Source organism: Schistocerca serialis, chromosome 1 (assembly GCF_023864345.2).
Source record: "Schistocerca serialis cubense isolate TAMUIC-IGC-003099 chromosome 1, iqSchSeri2.2, whole genome shotgun sequence".
Classification (NCBI taxonomy): Eukaryota; Metazoa; Arthropoda; class Insecta; order Orthoptera; family Acrididae; genus Schistocerca; species Schistocerca serialis.
The window spans coordinates 95,874,741-95,902,478 of NC_064638.1; the positions used below are offsets into that span (position 1 = coordinate 95,874,741).

The following is a 27,738-nucleotide window of genomic DNA, read 5'->3' on the forward strand; positions in this document are numbered from 1 at the left end:
GAGTGTTATCGCAACGGAACGGATTTTGGAAATAAATAAAAAAATTAATACCGAAGTTGCTGGTCCCATTACCCATCACAAAAGAGTGAACACGTGTTGTCACTTCAGCTCCACCGTATTAAAATACGTTTCAGGAAGATATAAACGATGGAAATAATTAGTATGACAACTTTCTTCGATTTTCTGCTGTTATTACAGTTACTTATCTTTCCTCAGCTTCTGGAAATGTTTATCGCTAACGATGAAATTCATGTAATAATCCCACGAAATTATGTCACACATCAGCATGTGCGGAGGGGAAACAGGTGAAATGTTAACTGCGCATAAGAACATAAGATGGAGTGACTACACACATATGAGTGTAGACTGTGTCATACATTTGGCACATTACTGGTTTCGTTGTAGCCTGCGGGATGAGTTAAGGCGCTTGAAAACATCTTGAAAATGCCCGCACGCCGAAATTAATAATGGAATAAATTAAATATCTGGCGAAAACAGTGTTATTGCTTACAAGTATTTAGACTGTGGTACCTTACAAAACGAAACAGGGAAAAAACTAGAAGTAATGTTCAATAAAATTTTTGAAGAAAATAACTGGTCTCCAAGCAGTAGATCCAGCATGCTTCTTCGCTTTGTTTAGACTGTGAATACCACTGTAAGAACGCATATTCTAAATTTAAAGCAACGCTCCACTAACTTATTAAGTTGCAAGTACTTCTTTGCAATGAGTAATCTGAAAAGTAAAAAGCCGTCGAGGTTACGTTAGCAAAAGGAACAGAACTCGTTCATCTGTTTAGATTTATCTGCGCCAAGGATGCTTACATTAGAGGACAGAGCATATACACACATTATTTATAGCCTTTAAGTGCCTAATAACTTGTGTGAGGAAGGCATTAGATGACGCACACTTAATGTAATGTTTACACTACGGAGAACCCACTGCATCGGCGCGATAGGGAATACATGTTATGCTAATATAGGTAACTGTGAGAGTAGATCATACGTACCAAGCAAATCGCACTGAAACAAGAACCACGTTTGAAATGAGCTGTCCGTTTTAATATAGGAACCAAAACAGCAGTGGTCTCCGCTCATTCAGGAAAGCTGAAGAGAAATTGATTTAGCATGGCGGAACCAGGACTGAACGTGTAGCCCATCTCTATCACAGAAAAGACTTGGTTCGAGGTCCTTAGAACGAATTTTGACGTTGTAACATTCGAAAATAGCCGACGGCCGAAACGTAGGTAGTGAAGTACATTATATACAGTCAAATGGAGGAAATACATTTTCGGAAAGCTTTGGAATTCGCATTAACTGTTTTGATTGAATATGGGTAATGTCAAAAATCCTATGACCGCAATGGAGCAATGTACGTGTCCGGTAGGTAGCAGTCGGTTAAATTCCCTTTTAAACGGAAATAAAATTACTGCGTTCGAAGACAGAATGAAGGCCAGCGGGGGTGGCCGAGCGGTTCTATGCGCTAGAGTCTGGAACCGCGCGACCGCTACAGCCGCAGGTTCGAATCCTGCCTCGGGCATGGATATGTGTGTTGTCCTTAGGTTAGTTAGGTTTAAGTAGTTCAAAGTTCTAAGGGACTGATGACCTCAGTAGTTAAGTCCCATAGTTCTCAGAGCCATTTGAACCATTTTTGAACAGAGTTAAGATTTAATTAACGTAAATAATTCAAATCAATCTCAAGATTAGGACTCAGGAGACTGTAAATCAGCGATTGAGGAAACGGTTCTAAAACTAGGAAGTTTCATTTATATTGGAAATACATTAGAAGTGCAGAGATTAAATGAGCCTTAATAATAAAGTTAATGTGTTCTCATAACATGAAATGCTCCTCCAGCAAAATTCACTTAAATTTTTCTTGGGTTCTACGTTTTCCTATTTAGTGTCGGAGCTGTTAAAGTGAATCAAATAACTGTAAACGAATTTCGCCACTAGTCATATTTTAATATGTTGCCTTGGATCGAAACAATTACATTCCATCATCTCATCCCTTGGCGTCACATGAGTATAACTTACATTATTTTTACACAGCACTTTCTGTGCTTGAATAACAGCTTATTTTGATTCTGTTGTTGATTGCGTCCGTTAACTGCAAATAAACCATAATATTTTCATTTCGTATTCTTTGTTATAAGTATATTTTCGTGCGAAACGAGAGAAGTAAGCGATGCGATTCTGAAGAACAATAATTCATGCACTGGTTTTATATTCCCAATTGAAACCTATCTCGCAAAATTTTTGATAGTGTGTTTAGAAGGTACAACTACAATTACAATTTATTTTAAATCACAAATTTCTTATTCTTTCGCGACAGTATTGCTGTATCCTTGTTATCATCTGCCTGTATAAGAGTAAGATATCGATACTTCTAGACACTAGAAAGATTATTAAAATTTTGGTTGTGAATGTCATTGGTAATAAATTACAGTTGCAACTCGGGCAGAGTGGCCTACATTTTTCACTAGTATGCGTAAGTATCAGTCAGTTTGTAAACGAGTCGCGGAGCATCTCCGTCATGTAGTCATCCAGTCAAACTGCATAGAACGCTCCCTGTGAGTAGAATTTTTCCAAATGCAGTAAATGAGAAGAGGAAATGGGAAACAATCTAAGTTCAAAAGGCTCTGAGCACTATGGGACTTAACATCTGAGGTCATCAGTCCCCTAGACGTAGAACTATTTAAACCTAACTAACCTAAGGACAGCACACATGTCCATGCCCGAGGCAGGATTCGAACCTGCAACCCTTGTAGCAGCGCGGTTCCGGACTGAAGCGCCTAGAACCGCTCGACCACAACGGCCGGCAAAACATTCTAAGTGCCAAATCTGATATTTGTTGGGAGAATTAAAAAGCAATGTATCTCTGTTGTATATAACGGTTTAGTCTCCAGAAAATGTGAACACCGCTTCACTTTATTTAGAGCGTTCTAAGTGCCATACCAGGGAACTGACTAGTTCTACGTGCCAATAACAACGTTTTTACACATTGATGCTTACAAAGAACAAAACAGTACTCTGTCATTGTTAATACCTCTGCTTATTTACTAAAATAGCTTCGTTACCGGTTTAGAGCCAACAGGGTCATGTTCAGAGGGACTTTTACATTTTTATTACACTCGTTATTGTTTACATTAGTTCTTGGCTATTTTCTGTCTAACAACTAATGTAAACTAGTAGCACCGCTATTTGTTCAAATGAATAGTTTTGTTAACAGTGGCTGGTTGCTCTTTTCTTCTTTGCAAGAATCACCTTGTATTTTGTACCCAGCCGTCGTCTTAAAAATGTCAGTTTTCGGCAAAGTAGCAGGATGAAAGTACTTGTTGCAAGTGCCATTCATACTGAAAAATTAAGTTTTATTTATCACAGTACAAGTGCATAAATTCAGCATTAGGTTCTTAATTAGTAGAATTGTAATAAAAAGAAGAACCACTTCTCATATATTTTATATTTTGGAACTCCATGTGGAAGCACAGCTTGACACAAAGACGATGATCCATCTGCTAACGCATGTTTGAAACACTTTCGCCTGGATCAAGACTAGGGACATACAACAGAGTACCGAGAACACAACAGCACTGAAAACATGTTCTGTTTAAAAAATGGCACTTGGAACGTTTTCCATTTCCACTCTTCAAATATTGTCGTATGGTATCTGAAGAAAACTTCACAAGCCAGGATAGCTAAAAAGCATGTTATTGGAAGACCGGCTTCGAAACAGACATGCTGTCTTCATTGAATCTTATGCTTTTGAATTTTTACAACATACTATCCATCAGTTTTACAAGTCGCTTCAAGTTGCATATGCACTTCCCACTACCACGAAGATTGTGGTGTCACCGCCAGACACCACACTTGCTAGGTGGTAGCTTAAATCGGCCGCGGTCCATTTAGTACATGACGGACCCGCGTGTCGCCACTGTGATCGCAGACCTAGCGCCACCACCAAGGCAGGTCTCGTGATACGAGAGTGGACTCGCCCCAGTTGTACGAGAACCTAGCTACCGCCCAGTTGTATGAGAACCTAGCTACAGCCCAGTTGTACTAAAACCTAGCTACCGCCCAGTTGTACGAGAACCTAGCTACCGCCCAGTTGTACGAGAACCTAGCTACCGACCAGATGTACGAAGCCTTTCTCTCTCAATAGCCGAGAGACAGAATAGCCATCAGCTAAGTTAATGGCTACGAACTAGCAAGGCGCCATTTGTATCAGTGCCTATAGCTTACGAGTATTCAAGAGAGATGTATTCCAAGGACTAATAAAAAGATAAGTAATAAGCATCTACATACTTTTCTTCTTATTCATTTATAAGTTCTCATGTTCCAGACTTCACGCCCGTCTGCTTTAGCCGTGCGTGCCCTATCGGCTACAGCGTTAGTCTAGAGTTCATTTTCAGCCATCTAAACTTCACGGTGTCGGCCCAGCTACCGACACAACAAAGATCACTACGCATTCGGCATGTCAAATGTAAAAGTATTTTACGTACAAACAAACGTAACTGTACTGTTTGTACACAATACTTTTACATTTGACATGGCAGTGTGTAGCTGGAAGAGCATGTGCAGTGTGAAGTGACTTGTAATACAAAGATGGATAGTATGTTGTAAAAATTCGAAAGCGTAAGATCCGATGATGACTGCATAGTTCTGTGGAGACCAGTCATCCAAAAAGAAAAAATAAATAAATGCTTTTTTAGCCATCTTGGCTTGTGAAGTTTTCTTCAGTCACTATATGTTACAGATCACCCCCAGACCGACCATATCAGGAATGTGTATAAAAATTGTCATAGTCAGACGTGAGGGTTCGAAAATAGTGGAGTCAAATGGAGGACGAAACTTTGACTTCTAATTTGTCTGATTATTTCAGCCGAGGCTAACATCCATGCACCGACTCGAAACAAAAATTCCAGAATGACCTATATTTTGCAAACAACAACTCGGTTCACTCAGCTCGCCTACGATACGCACAATGGCGGAGAAAACGGCGTCCTGATTGGTTCCATGTTCCTCGACTAAAAGGAAGGCATTCGCTTTAGTCATTTTATCCGCGTTGGATCATCGGAACTCCGCCGCTTTAATGATAGTTGGTGAATGACGCAACCAGCCACAAGTACTTCTTAAATGTTTAATTTTAGTGTCATAACAGGTATCGGGCTGCCAAGCCCATCTTCAGGTGGCTAATATTTTTCGTTACGTAGATGTTTTTATCAACGATGTTTTGATCAACGACCTGTCTCCTGCTCCGTACTGCACAAGAATATTCGAGTATTTTGTGCTACTTTATCAGTTGTTTCATAAATGAAAATACGATAAAGTAATTGCATATATATATATATATATATATATATATATATATATATATATATATATATATATATATAATGCAAAATAGAAAATAGTGGTGTTCATTTACATACGTTCCAGTAGATGAGTATCTGTTTTGTTGTGGCCCATGTGGTTTGCTAGCTCGATGTGTGTGTTGTTGAATTCCACCGTAACACACATATTGTAAATATATCGCCATGGTGGAATTCAAGAACATAAACAACGAGCTAGAAAAGAAAACCACATGGACCACAACAGAACAGATCGCCATCTACTGGAACCTACGTAAGTGAATACAACTATTTTGTATCATATATAAATGCAAGTACTTTAGTGTCTTTTTATTAATGAAACAACCGATAAAGTGGCACTAAATACTCGAATATTATTGTGCAGTACGGAGCGGACGACGTGGTGTTGATCGAAACATCCGTGTGGCGAAAAATATTAGTCATCTGAAGGCGGGCATGGTAGCAAGAAACTGCTTATGGTACTAAAATAAAACATTTAAAAGTATTTGGGGCTGGTTACGTAATGCACCAACTATTCTCTATACTTCCGTTCTGTGGTTTAATGAACGAGCTCACCGACAATCGAACTAGGTTTACTACTGGACTCACGGCTTCCTTGCAGACAGAAATACCAAGCCGCCGTACTAACGGGAAAAAAATCGGTAGATGTCGGGGTAGTTTCAGGAATAGCGCAACGGAGCGTTATAGGGCCGTTACTGTTTACGATACATTAATGGTCTAGTGTATAATGTTGGAGGCTCCTTGAGGCTATTTACAGGCGATGCTGTGTTTAACAAGAAGGCTTCAACGTCAGAGAACTATAGAGAATTGCAGAATGTTGACGATTGGCTCCGGAACTGCTAGCTGAACCTTAAAATAAATAAATCCACGATAACAGGCGGAGAGATTCGCCGCTGTTCGATTACACCATTGACGATAAATCACTGGAAGTAGGAACTACTGTGTAAGTACCTAGGACTAACCATGTGGAGCGATCTAAGGTGGAGTGGCCATATAAAAGAAATAGTAAAACCCAAAAAATGGTTCAAATGGCTCTGAGCACTATGGGACTTAACGTCTGTGGTCATCAGTCCCCTAGAACTTAGAACTACTTAAACTTAACTAACCTAAGGACATCACACACATCCACGCCCGAGGCAGGATTCGAACCTGCGACCGTAGCGGTCACGCGGTTCCGAACTGAAGCGCCTAGAACCGCACGGCCACACCGGTCGGCTAGTAAAACCCAAGGCTGGGATTAATTAGAGGAAACTTATGGAAAAGTAATTCATTCGCAAGAGAAGTGGCTTATTAAGACAATTGTTCTGTTAGTTCTTGCGGTTTGCTCCGCAGTCTGGATCCCTTGCCAGGCTGGGTATAAAAAAGAAGAGATAGAAAGAAGGAAGATTAGGGTTTAACGTTCCGTCGAAATAGAGATCATCAGAGACGCAGCACAAGCCCAGAATTCTTCAAACATGCGGAAGGAAATCGGCCGTGCACTTTCAAAGGAAAGATCTTGGCATCTGCCTGGGGAGATTTAGGGAAAATCACCAAAGAGATAGAGAAGAGCCAATTAAGAGCGGCGCGTTCCGTCACGGGATCGTTTAGTCGGTGCGACAGCGTTACAAAGGTGCGCTGTAATCACGGGCGTTGGGAGGTTCTTGCTGTTGAAATTCCGAGAGCGTACATTCGAAGAAGTGTTGGATAACCAATTACTTACCCCCCGCCCCACACGCTCACATATACATCTCGCGAAGTGCGCGCGACGAGAAAATCAGAGAAATTTTAAAAAGTGATCATGATTTTTCAGTGTTGTATTCACTTACAATTTGATTTCTTTCCACATTACTTTATGGGTTACAATGGATAATGTTACCTGTCAACTTTTGTTTATGTCTGTTAGTTGTAATTGTTCCAGCTGGTTTTGGAGAATTTTAAAGAGTTTAAGTGTGGTAGACGATTTGTACTTTTATTGTATTGTGCTTGATGATTGGAATCTGTAATAAAGATTTTCCTCACATTCTAATACAGCGCCTCCTACCAGAGATTTCCTTGTGGCAGCGGAGGAAGTAGACTATTAGTTATACGTCTGTTCTGTCACTGTTCATGGTTAAACTTACCATGTTGTACGTATCTGTATAATCTTGACATGGTTACTGCTATCTTGGAAAATATTATTTCGTCTGTCTGCTACTTATATCTTGGTACGATACGACCTGTATCTTGTTAAACAGGGTCCTCTCCTAAGATTCGTCAGACGTATTTTCTCTAATCTTTGAGCGGGTATTTTCAGTTACGTTTTTGTATTGTTTAGCTGGCGTCAGTGTTGATAGAAAGCGTCGCTTTGTTTCCCGTTACAAACAACATTATTTTTAAATCGGAACTTTACGCGTTCATTCGATAGAGCAGTCGCATATCAGTCCAGTACCATATTTGTTTCACCGATATGTATTAACGTTGAGAGTAAAACTCGAAGAATAACCAGTATTACAGCAGCGGTAGTAGTAGACCCTACAGCTCTGGAACGCGCTGACTGCTACCGCCAACGATGCAGGGCTACTGAATCGCTACTGGAATGCTATTTATTCTTCGTGTTCTACTGTAACTGTTAATACGAATCGATAAAAAGCCCGTCGGACTAGAGTAACTTGAAGGTGCTCTATCGAATGGACAGGTGAAATTCCGAATTAAAAATAATTTTGTTTGTACGAGGAAACAAACCAACAATTTTTTTTAATAATAAGCGTCGCATAAAAGACGTAACGGGCAGTAATTGTTGGGGCTGAAGCTCGCTACATTTTCCAAAAAAAAAAGAAATTGCGAATATCTCTCGAAACGCTAGAGGAAATGCTCCTGACGAAATTTAGGAGAGCACTCCGTATGCACTCAATACTTTTTTCTAAACGCTTACTGGGTAAATCGTAATTTTAACTCTCCATCTCGCAGGACGATTTGAAAATGGGTTGGGCTGGCTGTTGTGGCCGAGCGGTTGTAGACGCTTTAGTCCGGTCGCAGGTTCGAATCCTGCCTCGGGCATGGACGTGTGTGATGTCCTTAGGTTAGTTAGGTTTAAGTAGTTCTAAGTTCTAGGGGACTGATGACCTCAGATGTTAAGTCCCATATTGCTTGGAGCCGTTTGAACCGTTTTGAAAATGGGCTCCAGTAACCCAGAATTAGCGATCAATTGAATAAAAAGGGAATCTTGCAATTTTGCCTGTTTCTTTACCGAACTGCATAATACAAATTACTGCAATTAATCCTGCTGCTGGTAATCCAGAGAAATTGAAGTTGATGAGGCTGTTTATCGAAAATCATTCTTCCCACGGGTCATTCGCGATTCCGGAATGCCATGAGGAAAGGTAAAATGGTGGGTATATATATATAAGAATGTGGTGTCGGAAATATCCTTCACCACACAGCGCAAGATGCCAGACCCCTCACCGAGTGTAATGTGAACACGGATATATACTCGTGGCAAAATATTCTTCTACTTTTCTGTACCTCCAATTGGGGTCACGAATCGTCTTTAATGTCATCGTAGTTTTGATAGCCGTTAGAGAATCTGTAGCATGGTAACCAGATACGCACGGGACAATGGCCGGAGTGTTCTTATTTCCCCACCCTCCCCCACCATCCTCCCTTCTTAATTTGTTTGGTGTGGGACGTCTCAGACCTGCACCAGGAGCTACAGTTCCGCCGGCGGTAGTAATCGGTGTGGCGCAGAATAATGGCTAATTAAGAGGCTGCCGTGAGTTGTGGCCGAGCGATTTGCCAGACAAAGCTTGTCGCAACCAGGAGACGCGGGAGGGAGGCGCGCACTGTGAAGTCCGGCAGTAAATCCCCGGCTGTGGCAACCGCTCTACTGCCGGCTAATTACACGACGCGCCCGGCGGGCGGTCACGAACCCGAAAGCGGCTCGGACACAGTTATCTAACAATCTGCTGTTTCTAATCTACGGTTTCTTACTGCGCGTGTTGTAAGTCGAATTACAGCCATTCTAAGAAATTCAATAAACACAAAAAAAATCTCTGTTCCTGGTTTTTTGTGGCGGTTAGGACGCACTCGATAGGCACCGAAGTAAGAAAAGTCATGGGAAAGCGATATGCACATATACAGATGGCGGTAATATCGCATACACAAGGCATAAAACGGCGGAGTTGTCATTTGCACTCAGATGATTCGCATGAAAAGGTATCCGACCAGGACGGGAGTTGACAGACTCTGAACGCGGAATGGTAGTTGGAGCTAGACGCACAGGACATTCCATTTCGGAAATAGTAAGGGAATTCAATATTCCGAGATGCACAGTGTCAAGAGTGGGCCGAGAATACCAAATTTCACGCATTACCTCTCACCCCGGACAACGCAGTTGCCGACGGCCTTTACTTAACGACCGAGAGCAGCGGTGTTTGCGTAGAGTTGTCGGTACTAACAGACAAGCAACACTGCGTGCAATAACCGCAGAAATCAATATGGGACGTCAGACGAATGTATCCGTTAGGACAATGAGACGAAATTTCGCATTAATGGACTACGGCAGCGGACGACCTACGACTGTGTCTTTGCTTACAGCACGAGATCGCCTAAAGCGCCTTTCCTTGGCTCGTGACCTCATCGGTTGGAACCAAGACGACTGGAAAACCACGGTCTGTTCAGATGAGTTCCGATCACAGTTGGTAAGAGCTGATGGTAGGATTCGATTGTAGTGCAGACCTCACTAAGCCATGGGCATAGGTTGTCAACAAGGCACTTTGCAAGCTGGCGTTGACTCCATAATGTTGTGAGCTTTGTGTACCTGGAATGGACTGGGTCCTCTGCTCAAACTGAAGCTGTCTCTGACTGGAAACGGTTGTGCTCGGCTAATTGGACACCAGTTGCAGCCATTCATGGACTTCATGTTCCCAAACAACGATGGAATTTTTGTGGATGACAATGCGCTCTGTCACCGGGCCAAAATTGTTCCCGAATGGTTTGAGGAAGATTCTGGACAATTCAAGCGAATTATTAGGCCGCACATATTGTCCGACATGAATTCCATGAACACTTGCGGGATATAATCATGAGGTCAGTTCGTGCATAACATTCTGCACCACACCGGCAATACTTTCGCAATTACGGACCGCTATAGAGGCAGCATGGCTCAATATTTCTGCAGGAGACTTCTGACGACTTGTTGAGTCCATGCTATGTTGAGTTGCTGCACAACGGCCGGCAAAAGTGGGTCCGACATGATGTTAAGAGATATCCCATGACTTTTGTCACCTCATTGTATGTAGGAATCTGTTCTTCGTTAAGCCTATGTGACATTGATAATCTGCATTGTCGAAACAAATGGTAGACTCTCGTGGGGGCTGTGTGGGCACGTACCGACAGCCAATAAATTAAAAGTCAAATGTGACACACGGGGCCAACACTCACTTAAATTATTTGACACAGTCGAAACTGAAACCTTCTTGCTATAAATTACAAGCTACTACTGTCGTTTGCCTATGCCTTCGTATTTCTGTCAGAGATGGCAAAGGACTGGAAGAGCAACTAAACGAAACTGGTAGTATTTTGAAAAGAAGTTATAAGATGAATATCAACAAAAATTAAAACAATAGTAAGGGAATGTAGTCGAATTAAATCATGTGATACTTGGAGAATTAAATTAGGAAATGAGGCACTAAAGGTATTAGATGAGTTTTTCTGTTTCGACAGCAAAATATCTGACAACGGGCAAAGTAGACACAATGTAAAATGCAGAATGGCAATAGCAAGCAGATCGTTTCTGAAAAAGAGAAATATGTTAACATAGAATATAAATTTAACTGCTAGAAAATTTTTATTCAGTTATTTGTGTGCAGTAGTTCGCAAGTGAAACCTGTGCTACAAATACCCACACAGCCCAGTAGCGTAGAACGAAAAAAGTAAACGAATCGGAAATAGTTGCTACAAAGTTTTTATTGATTCAGTGGTTTCATTCGTAGTCCGGTATGACTATCCTAGGTTTTATTCGCGCCGAAGTTCCACTTAAGTGGTGGGGGTAAAAATGTACCCCCCACCCCCCAAAAGGTGTATTTTGTGGTATTGCGGTTATATCTCGTAAAGGGTTCACAATATCAAAAAAAATTGTGACGTTACAAGTTTAGAGTATTAAATTCTGCATTGAATGAGACCAGATGCCTATTTCTTGGGCCAACCTTCCCATACTAGTGTTCATCACAATTGGACAAACTTTACATAATCATGAAAAATTTCGTTTCAGTTTCTACTTTTTGATAATATCATCTAAACTAATCCATCTATCGATAAAGTTGTCCATACAAAAGTAATAGTGGAATAAATTCAGCGTTCGATGAGATCAAAAGTGAATATTTGGGACAACATATTTCCTTACAGCTCCGCTTTAAATTTGGAACATTTTTCATCGCCAGTGAGGGCTTTAAAATGCAGTTATTCACACTGTATTAAATATAGTGCAATAGCATCCCATCGCACTACTCTTGTTCTTGGTAAATATAATAAGACAATAAAATTTTAAAATTGTAGAATGTGTAAAAATATTAAAAAATTGTTTCATACATAATATGATGAGATTCATTTAGCTGACATGAAGATGGACGCAAGTTAAGGAACACAGCTCTTGATATCAATAGGTGATGATTATATTTCATAACAACAAGAACTGTAGTTAAAGATGTGACGATGAAAGGGGAAAAATAGGCAGGTACAAATCTCACAGACGTCCACGTTTGACTCTCGTTGGGCTACATGACTCCTCAAAGACTGTAATTTCCGATTCGAAGTCCGTCGGTCCATCACTCAGCCCCTCAAAGTCTGTAATTTTCGTAGCTCCATATATGCAGTCCAGGTTTCGTCAGCATCTGGTTCGTCAGTTTCATCTGTTTGGATGGAGTTAGTGCAGGAGCTCCCCTTGGAGTTGGCAGAAATCAATAAACACTTAATCCCAGTTTTATAACACCCACAACCTCCTGCATACTCCTTATTGCATTTTCAGAAAATGGTGGAGAGAAGAGGCTGTGGAGCCGGTTCTCTTGGAGGCAGGAACGGATCAAGACCAAACTTTGAAACCTGCCATCCTCAGAGGAGCAGATCCATCTGGTGTCCTAAACACATTTGTGCTTGTAAGTTCTCAAGCAATGTTAGCGGGCTGCTTCAGATGTTGGTGTTAGCAATGCCAGATTGAATTGGGATTACAGTAGGGTTTTGGAAAACATGTCGAATCGCAATTTAGATAAAGTAGGCTAGCTCTGGCAATAGCTTCGGCTTCAGTATCATGCTCGAAGAATGGTTTCATTTCTTGTTGAAGAATTTTATTTTTAACCAGCAACTTGACCACCTTCTTCTTGCCCTGCTTGAAGAGCATTAAGTTACGTCACATCCACTTATGGCGTGGAGGAATGTGAGTGGCTTTGAAGCTGTTGGGACCAAATACTTTTGATGGTGTCGTTCCTTCTTCAGGTTTTGAGAAATATGTGTTTGATAATGATGTGGCTAGGACACTGGGCATGATGAGAAGGCGGTATCCTCACCAGCTAACGCAACCTTCTGATGCTCCTGTGATACCTCAAGGACCGTGGCAAGAATCAGGTGATCTGTGTCCTCATTAGCTTTAATGAGAAGCCTTCACCTTCAAGCCTCTCAGTAAGCGAGCTAATCAGACGTGTTTTATTTCTGTCGTTGGAAAGGAATTGCTCCTGAGTCATTGCCACCATCGTCAACTCGGTAAAGTTGACCTCAGGATAGTGTGTCTTTCGCTTTGGCGGAGGTGCTTGGCATATTTGATGCTCTTGGTGGACAGGTCTTGTGGGTAGCCATCACTTGTTGCACTTCGGTTGCAGTATCTCTTTAGGTAGTCAACGTATTTGATTCGGATTAATTGGAATGTTTCACCATTGTTCCACACAACGAGGTGTAGAAGAAATCCACCATCGATGACAGAAGCTGCTCCTTCCACGTTTACCTCAGTCAGTGATGTGGACAAGTCATGTAATATTGTCTTGGGAATCTTCCTTATTCCTGCTACATAGAACAGAGAGAGGGAATAGGGGGATAGGGTGCCAGCTCATAATGGAAGTACGCAACAGCAAAAAACAAAGAAAAAGGTCCTCTCTTCCCAACCTACACGATGAATGTCAGTTGCAGTTTTAAGGAGGAGTTGTTCGGAAATGGGTGGTCCAAAAAATTCACTTTTGGTCTCATGGAACGCAGATTTTATTCTTCTATAACTTTTTAACATCCGTCCAACTTTGATGAACACTAGTATGGGAACTCGTGGTTCAAAAAATACGTGTCTGGTCTCATTTAATGCATGATTTAATGTACTACAACTTTTAATAGGACCTTGTTTTCGATACTGTGAGTCATTTTCGAGATATAACCATAAAACCACTGAAAGACCCCATGTGGGGACGCAAATTTACCTCCCACCACTTAAACACAACTCCGCCGGGGCACGGGGTGTGGAACCTACGATAGTCATACTGGGCCAGAAATGAAGCCATTAAAACAACGAAACCTTTTGTAGAAATTATTTTACATGTGATATGAAAAGAAACAGAAGATTTTGAAATGCGTTGCCACGGAAGAATTCTGAGGTAGGGCGGATGGCAAATGAAGAGAAACGGAGAAAAACAAATTTATGCTCTTAGACTACACTGTAAATACGTCATGAGGAAGGCCGCTGCTACATAGCCGAAACAGTAGACTTTTAATATTCCAGCATTGTAAGTAATTTATAACATGATGCTGCAGCACATGCTGAAGAATTTTAACGATATTGACACAGGCTGCAGAAAGTCTCTCTCTCTCTCTCTCTCTAACTGACAAACTCGGCATTGCTCGGGTATTCGTTTTACCAATATTCTATTAGAAATATACCTGCAGTAGATTCGATGCGAGATGGTCCCGGACAGTTTGTGTATGCTGATGCAGCTGCACGCATGTCTACAACGCGATTTCGTAAACGTCTCTATAGCAACGACTTTTCATGATTCTATAGACGGCTATTGTTTTCGCCTACAGCCGTGTGCGATTAGCAGTTGAACGCGTTCAAAAGTGCTGCCAGATGTCAGGGATTTCCTTAACTTGACACGACTGTTCGAGTGTCTTAGTTAGCGGTGAAGAACAAATGTATTAGAATTTCATGTATAATGCGGCAATTTTTCACGCATCCCCGTATTTATGTGACCTCAGATCTCTTGAACTACCTATCTCACAATGATATATTTATGCAGGTATATTCAGCGGCATATATGGCTACTGTCTGAGAAGTATGTTGCGTATAGTGTTAGTAAAAAAGAAGTGTTAAATTTAAACGTCATGCATGATGCGGAAGTTTTCCATGCATCTTAGTGTTTATGACGTCTTATTCCCTGTACTATGAGTGGTACCTAGATACAATTTTGTGTGTGCATTTAGCGGCATATGTGGATAGTGTCTGTGAAATTTATTGCGAATAAAGTTAGTAGCACATAAGTAATAAATTTAAACGTGATGCATGATGCGGAAGTTTTTCACGTAGCTCATTGTTTATGACGCGATATCTCCTGAATTATGATAGGTAGAGAATTTTTACCCCGACAGTGACTGTTGCCTGATAATCATAGATATGTGTAGCAAGTTTGGTTGAAATCGGTCCATTTGTTTGGAAGAGATGAGGAACATACATCCATTTTTATGATGTGTACGGATGTTTGTCACATTATAACATTAATAATTTTATGCAGGCTAAATTTTAATCCAACAAAATCCCGACAGCACGTGAAGTATGAAGTGAGAAATAAATTTTAATGATTTTAGTCCAATTAAACATAGTGCCTATTAATGTTTACTCCAATCTCTCCAAAGCCTACGGCTTATAGAAAAAACCCTAAGACAAATAAGAGGGTATCAGTTAATCAGCGCCTGAACTAGCTAATTGTAACAGGTGTTATGAGTCAACACTTTCTTGGCTTGGTACGTAGCCGCGTGCCTATCATTACTACCTGGTGGACATGGCGTAAATCGTACATGAAAATACCCCAAACTATTACGCTCCCACATATGGACGGCAAGATATCAAATATAATTTATTGTGTATCATAGGTCTCTTTTGTAAGATATTGAATCTATACAGATCATTCATTCTGCAGTTCCCTCACAGTCAACTTTTGAGATAAGATACAATGCCAAACTTTTAATTTATTCTCGCCTAGCTGTCTGGAAGTTCATCATCAGTAATTAAAACATGAGCTGCGAATGTTCAATAGTACACTGAACAACACCCACATTTTAAGATATACACTTTCATAAAATTATTTATTTATTGGTTTTTCACCTTTTTGAAGAAGAATATCACCGAGAAAAAAATAAGAATGTCATTTCAGTAACCTAAAATCGTTGCTTTCCAACTTGATTGATCTTTTGAACAGTGAACCGAAAATTTGAATTATAATATTGGATTTCTTCGCAGCAGTAAGGTCAGCGTCGTTGGGAACCTTGAAGAGTAATGAAAATTTTAGGCGTAGGCACAGAGTGACATGCACAAACTGTTAGATTAATCGCAAGATTTCCATTATTTACCTACACTGTTCTCGTGTACAATTCAAACAGTACTGTCAGGTTTCTCCTGTTCCACTTATTTTACGGCCAAGTAAATGGATTAATATTCATCCTTCCAAACCAAACGAAACATAATTTTGAAGTAAAGTGTAATTTACCAACAGCAGTCGAAGTTCCCATTGATAGAAAATCACAATTCTTGCATCCGAGTCTTTCGTTGTTGAAGGATGACAACGTAACACGGCACAAGTTACAGATGTGAAGATCACGCTATGGTTATGCGCGTACACTGCAGGTCTCAAGGTACTGAAGCGACCAGATTTTCGGCAGAGACTTGCAAACATGTCTGTGACTTCAGAAAGGCATTGCTCCTCATACCATTTCTCAATGAGTGGTGAGCGGCGAGCATTGCACGTATGAAAAAGCCCTTGAGGATATGGAAATAATCATCATTCCGGTCTTGATGGACAGGATTTTCGAACGGCGACTCAGTTGAATGATTCTACTATTTCCTCTTATCACGAGAGATAATGTGCAATCCGGCCTCCGCTCAGCGAACAAAACGCTCGTGAAGAACAAAGCGTCCTCACTGAAGTGCAGTGATGTAAAACACGGTGAACTGCTAATGATGAATCACCAGTACGTCTTTATCTCGTGGAAGTAAATCTAACGGTCTTCTACAGTAATTCCCACACTGCACAAACGTCCTCTTCAGCGATCAATGAATAGAAGAGCATCATTTGATGCTTCCTCTTTTAAGCTTTAAATAATTAAAAAGAAAATGGAACGACGTTTGCAGTCAACTGCAATCACAGACGATATTTAGTCAAAGTTTTATTCACTCTTAAGCGCCCAAAAATAAATAATTTCATTTCTTTTCGTGATCGGTGTATCTTGAGGCTACCTGAGTAGTAGTTTTGGAGAAATCAAATGGCTCTGAGCACTATGGGACTTAACATCTGTGGTCATCAGTCCCCTAGAACTTAGAACTACTTAAACTAACCTAAGGACATCACACACATCCATGCCCGACTCAGGATTTTTGGAGAAAGATAGGACAGTGTTCCAATCTTCGTTAAAGGTTGTTTAAAGACAAATATAAAAGTGTACGTGTGCAATTCGTATACACAATTAAGGCTACCATTGCAAAATAGTCCTATACTTGTACAATGCATCACATAGTTGTGAGAAAAGAAATATTTACACGAGGCTGCTAGTGGTAGGAATTGACGGCCGATCGTTTTCGAACGCTCCAATCTGTTATGTTCTTTAGTTAAATAATATTTTTTTTTTTTAATTTTAGTTCTTACAGATACGCTTCTAGCAACGCATTTCATCAACAGAAATTCGAAGCCTAATGAATAAGACCAATTCTGCAGGTACCACTTCCGCTTTGAAATTAGTAACGAATGCGTCTTAATGTGTTACCACAAAAATATTTCGCAGATACATACATTCATCCAAGTAATTATTCACACGTTACATACTTATTTGTGACGAAACGTGTTCATCAAATTTAGACTAAGTGGATAATTCTTTTAAAGCGAAACACACTCTATTATCATTTATCACAGGCACTGTACTAGTTTATATGAAATAAAGCAGCACGCAAAGAGACACTCTGACTGTATGTAATCGATAACGACAAAATAGCGAATTCGATACTTCGAATTACGCGTGGGAAATTGTTGACGTCTAGATAAATGCCGTCAGTTTTTCTTGCATCTGCTGGTACACGTGAGGAATACTAGACTTTCCGTGAGACAGTAAATACGTAAGCTTACTCTTAACGTATGTCAGCATTTTTCAGTGTTTCACTTTCTTTTACTCTGTCTTCTGTTGCAGTTATTTTCCTTAATTACCTGGCCATTGATCAAACACAGTCTTTTCCTTTTAATCCCGGAAAATAACATATCAGTGTTGTTTGAAGAATTCCTCAGTCTTCAGGTGGTTTCCATACATTATTATCATGATTATTATTAAACTCATAAATTGTATTGGTTAAACAATGAAAATGGAAGAGTTTTCTGCAAGCTATAAATTTCGGTGGAGTGTGAGAGGTCGCTTATTTGATGATGGAACTTGAGGTCTTAGTTTTTATGTCGTGTACACTGGCAGAAAGTATACAAATATTTTTATGTATTAACACGCCTTTTGCCCGGAATAAATGGGGCGAGATCGAAAATTTTAATGTCTTACGAGGCAGTGTATTTATCGTCAGTATTTTGTACTTAATGACAGCTGTTAAATGATTCTGCAACTAGAGCGCCACCGCTTCCGGTGCTGCTGAAATAATGTTACAAACACGATTTTGTTTCCAGCGTCACTTGTCAGATCAGTTCGCTTCGGTGACCTGCCCTTTGTTCACCGCAAGTGCACAAAGCGACTCAGCTTCCTTCCGGGTTACGATGTGAGCTGCGTTATTACGGCAGCGATGAACTGATTTACTCATTCTGATAATTTTTTGTTCATGGATGCACAGACGTACACGCAAAGAAAGACTAGGAAAATGACACAGTACTAATGATTTATTATTTATTTGGCGAGACAATTCTATTTGGACACAAAGAACATGATAACATGTTCACAACAAACTGTGAATCTCATCAGGTACTCGGAAATGGGTGATACGTTATGTACTGAGTTCACAAAGAGAATTAATGTCAGAGTTACACACTATTATCTAGAATTATGTTTCCACACGCGGAAACGTGCCTTTATTACTTTTCATGTGTATTAAAGAAGATAGCCACATGATATATTGTTAGGGGATATTATATAAAGTTTTAAGTTAAAGACAGTGCTCAACAATTGCTGAATAACAACGAATCTGACTTAAACAAGAAATTATTTGGACAAAAATATTTGTACCTCAGGTCCACACAAATAAGAAGGACGCAAACACTATAGGAAATAATGGACTGTTTATAATCCAGATACATATACCCTCAAACTGAAGAGTGGCAGTAATACATACTGAACTAAATTTAGCCAGGAATAGAAAAATAAAAATAAGGAATACCATAATAGCGTCAAACTGAAGAGTGGCAGTAATACATACCGAACTAAATTTAGCCAGGAATAGAAAAATAAAAATAAGGAATACCATAATAGCGTCAAACTGAAGAGTGGCAGTAATACATACCGAACTAAATTTAGCCAGGAATAGAAAAATAAAAATAAGGAATACCATAATAGCGTCCAGTTTTGATTCCTAAATGAAGCAGGAAGTTATACCTAAAATCATACAGCAGTGTATGAGAAAGCTCATCTGCAAGAGGGAAAAGTAATGCATAGTTTGAAAATCAATTTTTGAAATAATGGTCTTGCAGTCTTATTTTTATTTACGGTAGAATGGGAGGAGTATTAATAAAAATGAAACGTTTATAAGCACAATCTTATTGTACACACTGAATATGTATCAAAAAGGAATCGATGTAACTTACTTGTAAGCAAAAATTTGGTTGCTCGATCCTGAAGGTATCGATCATGCGTAAAAGTACGTAAAAGTTTTCTTAGAACATATTAAAATTTTTAATAGTCTACTATTTTGCTTATGGCGCTCGGAATTCCAACAGGAATATTAAGTAACCGACTATAACGTAATACCTGATACTAAATAACAGTGAATATATTGGGATATATCCCTAGACTTTTTTCATCATATTTTACAAGTGGAGAAAAGATATGCATTCCATAGTGACTACATAGCTTGCTACATATCTGTAACTCGTCTTAACTATGTTAACTATGCACAGTATGAATGCCTTTAGCGTTGTCTTGTTGACAAAACTGTATCGTCACAAAAAAATTGTTGACAAATCCTGTTGAGAATCACACACGGCATGCTATCGTGTGAACGAAATACGAAACCATAGGATCCTATATCATGAAGTAGCTATAGTATGGTACTTTTATTCGCTTACAGACCAATTTTAGAAGGATATGGAGATCTCGTGGTAGTGAAATTTAACGACAGCAAAAATAACGTAATTCATGTACGCAGGCATTTACAAATTTATAAGTCTACTTTGATTAGATGGAACAGGTAGTCGGTCGTGGCCTTAAAGTAGGATCTATTTCGGCATTTATCTGAAGTAATTTAGGAAAATCTCGGGAAAAAAATGGTTCAAATGGCTCTGAGCACTATGGGACTCAACTGCTGAGGTCATTAGTCCCCTAGAACTTAGAACTAGTTAACCCTAACTAACCTAAGGACATCACAAACATCCATGCCCGAGGCAGGATTCGAACCTGCGACCGTAGCGGTCTTGCGGTTCCAGACTGCAGCGCCTTTAACCGCACGGCCACTTCGGCCGGCGCATCTCGGGAAACTTAAATCAGGATGGCCTGATGAAAACTGGAGTCTGCACCGTCCCGAACAGGAGGCCAGGCTCTTTAAAATGTTTTACCTCATTTGGTTTATCGCTGGTGTGCACTAACGTTACCCAAAAAAATTATTTAATATTGTAAGAGACTAACGTTACACTGCTCATTCATTCTTCACTCCCAGTCACTGCACACACTCCCACACACTACACACACATTACTTCATACTGTAGCAGTACACACACTATCAGTTAATGCCAAGAGTATAAAGACGATATTTGGTTTCTATTTTCAGCTTCCCATTTGCCACACTGAAAAAACTGTGTCATTATCCGTATATAATGAGTGAGATGGTGCGATCAGAAAGGAGATGTGAGTATTATCCACCGCAGGGATTTGGGACTACGGTTTTGAAGAAAAAAAGGAAGTCACCTAGTCAGAAAGTGTAATGTGAAATGACAGATGTTTTATTATTATTATAGCCATTATTATTTACCTATGCCATTTTGTACCAAACCCCTACTCCGCTTTTCCTAAGCAGTACTTCTTTACATAGAATGTACTGCTTTAACAAGTACTGGCTTCTTAAATAAGTTCGTTTTGATAATCTCTTCGCTCGCATTTAGCAGTTTATTATTCAATTTTATTCCTTTGCAGAAAATACTGTTTTGAGTTTTATGCTTATTCCTTGTTGGTAAATGTCGGTGTAGTCTACATATTGTTCCATGGACATGGAAAGAGCTGTTTGTGCAGGAACTGTCAATGTTTTTTTCGATTTGCACAACATAATGTAGCTAATATCCCAGGTGTTTTGAACAGACCTTTAGAATGAGATCAATAAAAATTATATTTATTATTCTTATGGCTCTTTCCTGTAGTTTGAAAACTGTGTTCATATTTCGTGCGTTTGTTCCCCAGAGAAGAATTCCGTAGATGGGAACTGAGTGTACATACGGATAGTGCGTATTTAAAAGATACTGGCTGCTAAACGCTGATGACAAGTCTAAGGGTCTAACATTCTGTTTGCAGGTATCTTTGTGTCTTTACGCCACTTCAGTTGAGAATCAACATTCATTCTCGATATTTTGTGTTCGTTGTATAGTCAATGGATGTGTTGGCTAGCTTTGATTTAACAACATCATTTTTCCTCTTTAAACTGATATTCATCGCATTTTGTCTTCTTTATGTTCAATATTACTTTATTGCATATCGGACGATTGTAAACTTCCTTGAGGTTTTTATTTGCTATCTCTGAAGGGAGTACTCTTTTTTTCTGAGTCGCTGTAATATTGCTGTCATCAGCAAAGAGAATTTCTTCCCCAAGAGTAACACCACTGGGAAAGTAATTAGTACATATCAGGAACAGTACTGGTCCTAATATACAACTGAAGAGTCAGATACAATTGATGTTCATTATGTAAAACTGTTCGTTTTGCTTATGAAATTAACATAAATGAAGTGAAGTTTTCATTAATTTAAGCTGCACTGTGTCAGTTGATGGAAGCTATTTAGGGTGCTGATAACTCTGTAGTCGTGCGCCTATAAACCACACACACCCAAGCGCGGGTGCGGAGGATATCTAAAGTGTCCCGAACGCATTGACAGTAGAGTAGCAAGGGCCAGCGAACAGCTGACCACGCGAGACCGTCCCCGTCCCAGAGAGTAACGCAGCGCGGCTTCCTGAAAGACGGCGTGTTGACCCTCCCTCCAGCATTAGGGAACCCCAGCCTGTGACAACAAGGCCCTGTACCTTGTCCACCGTCCACCCACGCAACTACTGGTTCTGTACGTCAATACCGGCTACCACTTAAACTCCGACAAATGTCATTTACGCAGAGCCTTAGAAATCATGGTGATCTCGCAAGAACCCGAGTCACAAGCGTTAATCTTTATGATTAAGTTGCAATTCATTGTCGCGGTGTGTTTGACAGCTAGAAGTTGGCGTCGACACTGACGCATCGTTCCGTTACGCAGTTGTATTTATTTGTTGACACGGAAAATAAAAAGATGAGGCTGCTTGCTATTCGCGATATAATAGATTACAGAGCGTATATTGGAGCTAATAAAGAACTGCCAAGAGCTGGAGAACGGGAAATGCACGGAAAGAAAAAGAAGGAACTGTTTTGATAACTAAAGAAAATGTGAACAGGGTACCAAACAAAGTCCAAGGGTCTAAAGATGGCCATTTTGCTAACACCACAGAAACTATACGGCGTTCAACACTACAGTAAATAGATCATTATTTGTAAATAATATTACTACCAATAACTATTGTTCTATAGATAAGAAGAAATAAAATTCAGATATTGTTGTGGGCGAAGGAGCGATCTCTTTTATTTGCTACAACGGTTGAACAGCCAAGATCGTATAAATATTTTTTTTAAAACAACCGGTTTCCACATACTTTGCTGTCATCTTCACATCTTAAGTTGCCATGTGGATAAAAATAAGTACATTATAGAAAGTCCGTCGTAATTAATATATTTAAAACCATAAAGCACCTCGCACAAATGGCCGTGTCATATATATATATATATATATATATATATATATATATATATATATATCACAGATGCGTGTTACGCCACAAAAACACAGTGCAGAGTAGTAGCCTACATCTGTTTGCATAAGCTGGACATATTCTAAATATTTAAAATCCATCTTAAACGGCGTGTGAGGTACAACTCAAGCAATCTGAAAATGGTGACTACAACAAAATTCAGCTGATAAGATGAAGTATAAAATATCTTTCTCTGGATTATTGGCGGTTTTATCCATTAAACGTTAAGTCCTGTAATATTTACTAAATGATTTGAGATGTCAAATTTAGGTTCCCGACAAGCCAAATAAGAAGGTAGAAGAAATGTTTTTTGTGTGCTTAACATTCATAATGTTTATTACAGGAACTACGGTAGCAACAGATTAAGAGAACTCTCGGTAATAAGGGTAGGACAATATGACGAAACTTTTCGCATATTAATTGTTATATGTGGGAGCGAAGATTGCCAAAATTCACTTTACTGAACAGGGTGAATTTTGATAGGAAAGTGCTGATAGTATGGACGACCGAGAATGAAATCATCGTATAAACTCTTGGTCTTTACTCACATGTTTCTCAAGTACAACTACTTGGAAGTGTCAGCACTATAACTGGCAGCAGATTCACAAATCATTAATTGTGTTTGTATCGCCACTAACTTCAATGTTTCTGCAGATCATATAGACATTAGCCGTTTTTCTAAACACGGCAGTTCTCTATAGCCCCATTCTAGTTTAGCGTTCCCACCAACAGCTGAAACGGAGGAACATTACATGTGTCTTGTTTAGGCTTTTTACATTTGCGATTATTAACTGGGAAGGGAAATTTGACCACTGCCTCGGAAGGGAGTGAACAATAGTTTTGTAAGAGAAAGGCAAAATAAGAACTTAGGACGTGGAAACTAGATTTACATGGGCACCTCTAGACGTTGCAAGAAGATATAGAGAGAAATTAATGAATATCTGGAATTTAGAAAAAAGTATGATATACTACAGAAATATGTGAAGCACTCACATAAATGAAAGTATAACTAAATACAGAAGAAAGTTTCAACATCGCCCATAAGAATGAAGATATACAGATATAGAATTGAGGCCAAGAATACCGACCGTGCTACACTATCAAAGATCTTGACACATCTTAATAACAGCTTGCCCCACCCTTAAATTAATATTAAAGATCTCATAAAAGTACCCCAGCACACAATAAAGTATTTTATAAAAAGCCTTTTATAAAAGATCTTTGACTAAGTTACTTAAGTGCTATGTGGTCTCAAGAAGAAGTTGAAGTTACGACGGATCACTTCGCAAAACAGTCTGTTAATTTACAACCCTATTAATTTACTACCCTACTAATTTCAAGTAGTTATGTCTTAGAAACGGCAGGGAAGAGAGAATATGCTTTTAAGCTTTCTGCCGTGTATTAATGTTCGTCCAATCTCAAAATTCCTTTAAATTATATATTTTTTAGAAACATTTTCATCACTTTAATATGACAACACTAAACATGTGAGGGATCGTATGGAACTCCTCGCTCACTTGCATGTGGCCACTCGTGGGAAACAGCACAGAACGTCTTAGAGAGCTCAAAATGTTGGCAGTGTCTTCGAATGTTGAGCATCTTCCTCTGTGAGGAATGGTGCCGCCTATGGATCTAGCGGTAAACGGCGCTTGATGTTATTGAGAGATATTTTCAAAGAATTTTGGTATAAGGACCAGTGGTCCCCGATGGCCCATTATACAGTAATTGTACTTCGTTAGATTCCATACTCAATATTAATGTTTTCATCTGTATTTCACTGAAAATGCCTGCACACGGTATATACCGTGCGTCTTGTCTGAAAACATACCTGTTCTACCCGCTCACGGTAGTTTCTGTTGCCAATAGGGAGGCTCGTTACGCTTTTCGCCCTCAGCTTGGATTCAGTACTGCACCCGTTCGGGTTTTGTTTTTCTGGCAGTGTTAGTTGTACGTTAAAGGCGAAACGCAGCAATAAGGATAGGTTCACTGACGAAGAGTTGGTCGATGCACATCTCATGTATGGGTTCACTGAGTGCAGTGGATGACAGACGCAACCACTGCATGGTGATCTGTTCTCGAAGCGACAGTAACCACGCCACACTACTTATGTATCTGTACGTAGGAGAAACCGAATCATTCCTAACTAGAATGGTTAAATATCACAGGGCTTCTTCACTGCTGTAAACGTATTGTCACAGAAAAGTTTAATGCGGAAATAAAGCGAATAAATAGTAATTACTTAATTACTCCGTAACGAGCCATCGGGAACCACGTGTCTATTAGAGGAAAATACTCTGAAAATAACCTTGATCAACCTCCGAAATTTTGTCGGGAAATTCGGACTGACCCTCTGTAGACTACTGACGACAGGATTCTTTCGTGTGACAATTTCTATTATTTGTAAAATTAGACGTGTACCATTAACCCAAAGAGCATGGATGGCTTCTACATTCACATACATTTGCAAAACCTGACGTCGTCAGATGAAGTAGACACAGCGATCTGTATTACTTATTTCTAATTCTGATTCTACGTGGTGACATATATGGTTCAAATGGCTCTGAGCACTATGGGACTTAACATCTGTGATCATCAGTCCCCTAGAACTTAGAACTACTTAAACCTAACTAACCTAAGGACATCACTCACATCCATGCCCGAGGCTGGATTCGAACCTGCGACCGTAGCGGTCACGCGGTTCCAGACTGAAGCGCCTAGAACCGCCCGGCCACATCGGCCGGCGGTGACGTATATGTCCAGGCCAGACCTTCGATATTTTGACATGTTACCAATAGCGACGGTACTACGGTAGAGGATATATCTTACCAGTGTTGTCGAAATTATTTCCTAATCCATTCCCGTACCGAACGGATGTGTGTTGTTCTACGACGCAGCATGTAAATTTGCGTATAAAAATGTGAAACTAAGACTACGACTGATACACTAGATTTCTTTTAACGAGGAACACGCTCTTTGCCTGTACCAATGTGCTTCTTGTATCCTCTTTGTTTGCTCTGTTTGAGTTATTTTGCTTCCAACATAGCAGAATTTCTTCACTTCATCCACTTAGTGGTCCCCACTTTCAAAATTATTGCCAATCTCATATGTTACTTCTCATTACTTTCGTCTTTCTTTAGTTTTTTCTCTGTAGTCTTATTCTTGCATACATCCCTTCCACCCTTAGTGGAGCAGACGGATCACTCCTGTAGCCTACTGATCACTGGACGTGTAAAACCGACACCTACAGGCAAGGTTATTGCTTGGCAGGTATTGCAACACCTGAGATCGTCCTACGCCGTAAAATAGCTGCAGACACTGTAAGCAAAAAGGCTGAACTAAATCATTTACATCGATCTACAGCCGTCAGCGACCAAGATCTAGGTTGAGACCCAGAAGAAGTTTCCTCCGTTCCGCGTCAGCACTATCTATGTCTCCATGCGTTGCCAGAAAACAATTGTGGAGAGCTAGTATCTGCATTTGACCAACTTCAAATGTGGCCATAACGTGCTGAGTGACTAACATCGGGAGGTACTCTAGATTGATCCACCTGGAGATGCTTAAACAGGCTAAGAGCAAGAACAACGTTGTCAAATGGAGGTATTCCAAAGGGCTGAAGAAATGTGAAAGCGGAGAAGACATAGTGGCTGGCCTGTGCCACTGTCCATGCTGCATGAGTCATGCAGAAGAAGAGCCGTTGAGGGGTGAGGGTGCTGCAGTTGCTGTTGCCCTAATTCTAGTAGGAAATCATTTACTTTTTCCCTCTTGCGTTTGGTTACGTAAAATATGTAAATGGTCGGTTGTCTCAATTGTTGTTTAAGCAGTATCTCAAAACATTGCACAGTTATGTAGTGTACAGTTTTGTACGACTTCTGGCTCCACGAGCGATAAAAGTACTCAGATCTGATGATGTTTTGCCGGAGCCGAAACCTGACAAACTTTCACAAATATCTGTAAACGCATTCAAGATGGACAAAAAATTTGTTGCACAGCCAGTGGGTGACGATTTTGTCCGGTGAAGGTAATGCGTAATTTTTTGCAAATAATCACTGTTTATGGTGGAAGGGGCAGCTAGCGAGGCGAGCAAAGCGGCGCGTACTGACCCGTCCTTCTGCTCGGCGGCGCGGTCGCGCTGCCGGCGGTTCTTGAACCAGTTGGAGACCTGCGTGGTGGTGAGCCCCGTGGCCTCGGCGAGCTCGCGCTTCTCGCGCGGGCTGGGGTACGGGTTGTGCGTGTACCACTCGCGCAGCACGGAGCGAGACTTCTCCTTGAAGCAGTAGCTCGTCTCCTCGCCGTCCCAGATGGTGCGCGGCAGCGGGAACTTGCGGCGCACGCGGTACTTGCCGACGGCGCCCAGGGGCCGGCCGCGCAGCTTCTCCGCCTCGACGTAGTGCGCCTTCAGCCAGAGCGCCTGCAGCTTGGGGTGGTTGTGCGGCGAGAACTGGTGCGACTCGAGAATGCGGTACAGCTCCTTGAAGTTGCCGCGGTGGAAGGCGACGATGGCCTTGGCCTTGAGCACGCTCTCGTGCTTGTGCAGCTTGTCGCAGGCCGGCAGCGACCAGAGGAAGCGGCCGAGGCGCTCGATGTTGCCCGACTGCTGCAGCACCTCGCACACGCACGCCACCTGCTCCTGCGTGAAGCCGAAACTGGGCAGCAACGGACTCATACTGGGCGCCGCCGTCACACCGACGCCGACGCCGCCCCCGGGGGCGGTCGACGCCACCGTCGTCGTCGCCGCCCCGACGCTGACGGCCGGCGGCGGGGGCGCCGGCGGCGGCGAGTGCTGCTGTTGCTGCTGCGCCTGGAAGTGGTGCATCGGCGTCTGCAGGCCTCCGCCAGCGGAGGGGGGCCCTGCCAGCATCGCAGCCGGCGCGCTAGCCGGCCATGCGCCGCCGCTCTCTCCCAGCTGGCTGCTCGCGTGGCGACGTGCACGGATCGAGCGCGCGCCCACACAGCGTCGAC

At 41.0% G+C, this 27,738-nt stretch overlaps 1 protein-coding gene across 1 annotated transcript in view; it reads right to left on the reverse strand.

The window, feature by feature from the left end:
• The window catches only part of LOC126462698 (homeobox protein six1-like), a gene marked incomplete at its 3' end in the record, with an annotated part of 422,686 nt that extends 395,218 nt beyond the window's left edge, over positions 1-27,468 (reverse strand). Inside the window, exon 1 of the mRNA XM_050096093.1 lies at positions 26,880-27,468. Within this exon, the coding sequence (XP_049952050.1) occupies positions 26,880-27,442 (563 nt within the window). The remainder of the gene's footprint in view (positions 1-26,879) is intronic.
• Positions 27,469-27,738: the final 270 nt, after the last annotated feature.